The sequence below is a fragment of the Octodon degus genome, unplaced genomic scaffold (genome assembly GCF_000260255.1).
Source record: "Octodon degus isolate 3935 unplaced genomic scaffold, OctDeg1.0 scaffold00164, whole genome shotgun sequence".
NCBI classification, from domain to species: Eukaryota; Metazoa; Chordata; class Mammalia; order Rodentia; family Octodontidae; genus Octodon; species Octodon degus.
Window position 1 is genome coordinate 4,664,844 of NW_004524740.1, and position 5,649 is coordinate 4,670,492.

Below are 5,649 nucleotides of genomic sequence, written 5' to 3' on the forward strand. Positions count from 1 at the left end.
TGTGTGTGTGTGTGTGTGGCCAGCTCAGCCCACCAGGGGGCGGGGCTGGCTGGCATGTGGTGCTGGGGGATTGAACTGCGGTCCCTGTGCTCTGCTTGGCTTAGTTTGTTCTAAGTAGGTGCTTTAGACCACTGAGCCATCTCACCAGCCCTCTTGAATGCTTTTGACCACAAAACTTGTTTTTCTAGCGGTACCTGTTAATGTCTCTAGGAACACAGTGCTCGTTAGGGAGTATGAGCCATTCTGTTATGAGGTTTGTTAAGGCAGTAACCACAGTTTGCTTTGTCATCTTCAGTCCATCAGCAGTGTATCTAGATGTTCCCAGTTGAGTTGTCTTGGCACCAGGGGTATAATTATCCAAGGAGTTAACACAGAAATTACTTTTGTGACCAAGCTTCAGAGTCACATACCCTCCTTTCTGCCATGTCTTTTTGGCCTTTAAGACCAACCTTATCGAGTGTGAGAGAGGACTCTCTGAGGGCCTGAGTACCCATAGCCTCAGATTCCTGGGGTTTATCTTGAGGCTGGTTTCTTTGTTTTAGTGACTTCTGTCCTCTCACACACAGGAGACACTCATTCGCCTCCTAAGGTCCCCCAAGTTACATCCCATTACAGCATCAGCTCATATTTGCTATTTTATACATTCCAGAATGTTCGTGGGCCGGGGAAATGGCTCGGTAGAATAAGCGCTTGCCTGGCAAGCACAAGGGCCTGAGTTCAAAACCCTGGTTCCACCAAAAAACAAAACAAAGATCTCAGAATGTTTCTGAATGTGGATTTATCCACCTTAGAGGAAGTTTCTCAAATATAATTGCTTGCCCCTGGTGTAGTCAACAAACTAATGCACTGGGCCTATGATAACTGGCCAACTCTGCTTTTCATTTTATTTTTTATTTATTTTTTTTGTGGTACTGGGGATTGAACTCAGGACCCTGCCCTTGCTAGGCAAGCACTTACTCTACTAAGCTATCTCCCCACACCTCTGCTTTACAAAAGGGAAAAATAAAAGGAACTGTTAGTTCCCAACACATCAGCCCTATACCTGCTGGCAGTTTCTTGATTAAATGTGAGGCCCGGGAATAACTTCCCCTTTGCCTGTTTTTCTCATGGTAGGTATAGATTGGCAAGTGCGGCCTCCTTTACCAAGACTTCCACCTCTTGGCAAAACGTCTCTCAACAGGGAACAGCGTTTTAACACTTCTCTTGCTAACTTGGTCATCCTTCGTGGGAAAGATGTGCAGAGTGCAAATCTGGGTAAGCAGAAGTCAAGGTGAAAACTACATTTTATACACGTGCACAGTAGGGTCCCTCAGCCAGGCGTGGCAGCACGCACCTGCAATCCTAGCACTTGGGAAGGCCAAGGGTCAAAGGTTCAAACCCAGACTTAGCAACTTAGTGAGACCCTTTCTCCAAAAGAAGCCCTTACGTTTACTCTTAGAGGTAAGAAGGTAATACTTATGTTTTAGTTTCACATGTAACCATTGTATCAGTTCCTATGTGACTGTACACCAAAATAGCAGGTTTTTTTTTTTTTTTTTTTTTTTTTTTATGTTTAGTGGTACTGAGGATCAAACATGTCCTTGTCTTTGCCAGGCAGGTGCTTGTGTCACTGAGCTACATCCCCAGCCCTAGAAGGGGTTTAAACAAGATAAAAGTTTAGCTCTTCTGAGCATCCAGTTGCTCTGTTGTCCTTACCTTCCAGCTTCCTTCTCAGAGCCCAGGACACCTGTGTGAGTTCCAGCTGTCAAACCACACAGGACTGAGCCCATGTGGTAGGCACGGGTGGAGTACAGCACTGAGGAGCCTGAGGCAGAAAGGTCCTGGAGCTTAAGACCGGCCTAGAAAAAGATAACATTCTGGTGGTATAGTTCAGTGGCAGAGTGCTTTCAAGGCTCTGGGTTCCAAAAAAAGAAATCCCAGAGGAACAAGCAGAGACACACTTAGTCTCCAGAGTCACATGTCACAGTTACATCTCTCCTCCTGGCTGGGTCTGAGTCAGGTTCCACAGCTTGGTGCTAGTGGCTGGGAATGTGGGTAAAAGGTGGGGCCACAGAGTGGGATGAGCTTGGTGGTAGTTCCCCTTGTGTGTTGCAGGCCCTGGGTCAGATCCCAACTGCTGCACACCTGGAGGACCTGTTACTAAAGGCAGAAGGGGAGATCAGATTGCTGGACAGGCAGCAGTTGCTGTACCAGCATGCGAAGGTAGAAGAGCAGTGTGCTTTTCTTTTGAGACAGGGTCTCACTATGTAGTTCAGGCTGGCCTCAGACTCACAGCAGTCCTCCTGCCTCAGTCTCCTAAGCACTGAGATTACAGGTGTACCACCATCCCCAGCTTTCTTACTACTTTTTTTTTTTTAATTTTATTTATTTGTGTGTGTGTGTGTGTGTGTGTGTGTGTGTGTGTGTGTGGTCAGCTCAGCCCACCAGGGGGCAGGCTGGCTGGCATGTGGTGCTGGGGGATTGAACTGCGGTCCCTGTGCTTTGCTAAGCTTAGTTTGTTCCAAGTAGGTGCTCCAGACCACTGAGCCATCTCACCAGCCCCTTTTACTACTTTCTGAATGATGAATTACTGCCACTTATTTTTGAACAACAAATACGAGTCATTCTTTTTTTTTTGTTATTGTTTTTTCTTTTTATTTATTTATGTGTGTGTGTGTGTGTGTGTGTGTGTGTGTGTGTGTGGTCAGCTCAGCCCACCAGGGGGCAGGCTGGCTGGCATGTGGTGCTGGGGGATTGAACTGCGGTCCCTGTGCTTTGCTAAACTTGTTCTAAGTAGGTGCTTTAGACCACTGAGCCATCTCACCAGCCCCTTGTTACTGTTTTTGTCCTTTGAAACATGGTCTCACTATGCAATTCAGGCTGGCCTTGAACTCACTTTGTAGCCTGGGCTTGCCTTGAACTCGCACTGATCCTCCTGCCTCAACCTCCTGAATTCTGGGATTATAGGCCTGCAGCCACCACATCCGGCTTTGGTCACTCATTTAAATGCAATGTAGAAGACAAGGGCCAGCCAGGGACATAGCTCACTGGGATAAGCATAAGCACCTGCCTGGCAAGTGCAAGGTCCTGAGTTCAATCCCCAGTAAGAAGAAGAAGGGGGAGGAGGAGGGAAGGAGGGAAGGAAAGAAGATCCAACAATATGGTACATACAAGAAACACATTTCACTCAAAAAGAAATTCATAGACAGTCAAAGGATGGAAAACAATACTCCCAAGGAAAAAACAGGGGAAGATGTTCTATTTGCAGACAACATAGCTTCAAGCCAAGACTGATTAAAAGAGATAAAGAAGGTCGCTACCCATTTGTTAAGGGAAAACTCCAAACAGAGATAACAATCACAAATATATATGGACCAAATACCTTTGCACCCAACTATATAGAAAAAAATATTAATGGCCATAAAAAATCAAGCACTAACACGATGTAATGAGGGACCCTAATATCCCATGCCTTTTAGAGGTGTAGTTTTGCTACATCATCCACGCTGTTGTCAAATTCCTGGGCTCAAATGATCCTCCTACCTTGGCCTTCTAAACAACTGGGACCGCTGATGTGTGCCACCCTGCCTGGCTTTTCTTCCATCTTTAAACATCTTTGACAATGCAGTGTTTTAGAGGGGTACGTTACAACCTTTTGTTTTAGTTTACTGCTGCCCTTAGATATAATTGCACTTTCCTTCCTTCCTTTATTTATTTATTTAATTTATTTATTCTATCTTTGTTTTCTTTCATGAAACAGGGTCTGGTTTGTAATCCAGGCCAACATTGAGCTCATAATCCTGCTTCAACTTCCATCTGCAGGTAGAACATTGAAAGTATTCTCAATTTTTCTACCATAGTGAAAGCTTAAGCTAAACAATATGGGGATCCAACAAGAAAGGTTTAAACTGTAATTCCCCTAATGTATGCTGTTATTTTTACTAAATAATAATATACATGCATGAAAAAGAAGGTGTATTACTATGATGAAATAGTTGATGAATTCAGCTTGCAGCTGTTAACTCTCTGTAAGTCACACCCACGTTGTCTCCCTGTGCCAGGGGGATTCGAGGACCCAGCCCTGTACACCTCTTGGCTGGGCCCTGCCAATGCCTTCTCCGTCTGGAAAACACCACGAGCCTTCAACAGATACGAGAGGTCCGCAGCCTTGGTCAGCAACAGCCAGGCCTTCGTGAAGCCGCTTGATGCGGTTGTGGGCAAAGCGTGGAATATGTTCGCTTCAAAGTAAGTCAGATGAGACCACAGACCTGGCTCAAGGTAGCAGATGGCTCGGAGCAAAGCACAGGCCTGGTGGCAAGCCTTGTGGGGACCTGGGGGTGGGGAGCACACATGACACATGGACAGCCTGGCTTCCTCCACAGCATGGGGGGGTCTTTCCTGAGAAAGCATTGGGCTGGAGTCACTGAGGTAAATGGTAGGAAGGCCCTGTGTTTAGGCTGTGCTATGACCATGACATTGATATTTTTGTTGACAAAATGAGTAGTTCCTAAACCAGAGAAAATTTTATTATAAGATAGATACCATTGGGCCAGGAATCTAGTTCGCTCTGGCAAGTACAAGGTCCTGAGTTCAATCTCTGGATTGAAAAAAAAAGACCATCAGGGCTGGGTGTGGTAGCCCACATCGTCAATCCCAGCACTGGGGATACTGAGGCAGAATGATCACCATATATTGGAGGCCAACCTGAACTACAGAGCAATAGTTCTGTCTCAAAAAGACAAAAAGAAAAGAAAAAGGACAGAGCCAATCAGATAGTTTTCAAAACTAAGATATAGGCCAGGGATGGAGACACATACCTGTAACCCTAGCACTTGGCATATGAGGCCCTATCTCAAAAGCAGGATCCTTGAAAGAGTGGAAAAGAGTCTGTTCTTCCTCAATAAGAAATATTTCAGCAGCTGTCTTTTGGTTTGGATTTTTGTTGGTTTTGGTTTTCTGTGTGTGGTACTGGGGATTGAACTCAGGAACCTGCGATTGCCAGACAAGCGCTTATTCTACTGAGCTATCTCCCCTGCCCTGGTTTGGATTTTTGAGATGAGATTTTGCTTTGCAGTTCAGACTGGCCTTGAACTCACTGTGTGGCCTAGGCTGGCCTCGAACTCAGAGTGGTCCTCCTGCCTCAGCCTCCCTTCCAAGTGCTAGGATTGCAGATATATGCCACAGCGTCCAACCAAAATGAGGTTTCCTTTTTCTTTTTTTTTTTTTGGTGGAACCGGGGATTGACCTCACAAAACGAGGTTTCTACGAGATTGTGATACTTGAGTGTTCATGAGATAAGAAAGGTCTGTTGTTGCTTGATTGCCCTTTTTATTCCTCTAGCTGTGCGCTGCATAATGAATACACGCACCGCGGTGCTGGCACATGCTCGTCTCCATCTTGATCCTTTTATGTCCTCTTGCCCTCCCCTCCCTGCTGTTATTTTATGTAAATTACTGATTTGCCTGAAATAGTTCGTTTTACATTTTCTCGGTTTTTTTTTTCCCCTCTAGAGCTTATATTCATCAGTACACAAAATTTGGAGTTGAAGAAGAGGACTTTTTGGACAGTTTCACATTGCTAGAACAAGTTGTTGCCAGTTACTGTAACCTCTGATTTTGAATAAAGGGGGAAAAGTACCTTAAGGCATTTTCTGACTTTATTATTATTATT

General features: G+C 45.2%; 1 protein-coding gene across 2 annotated transcripts in view; it reads left to right on the forward strand.

Moving 5' to 3' along the window:
• Positions 1-5,626, forward strand: part of Tubd1 (tubulin delta 1) — a 21,202-nt gene extending 15,576 nt beyond the window's left edge. For both annotated transcript variants that reach the window (XM_004643030.2, XM_023703149.1), the window contains exons 7-9: positions 1,114-1,254; positions 4,041-4,224; positions 5,490-5,626. In XM_004643030.2, the coding sequence (XP_004643087.1) occupies positions 1,114-1,254; positions 4,041-4,224; positions 5,490-5,592 (428 nt within the window). In that variant the 3' untranslated portion in view covers positions 5,593-5,626. The remainder of the gene's footprint in view (positions 1-1,113; positions 1,255-4,040; positions 4,225-5,489) is intronic.
• The last annotated feature ends 23 nt before the right edge of the window (positions 5,627-5,649 follow it).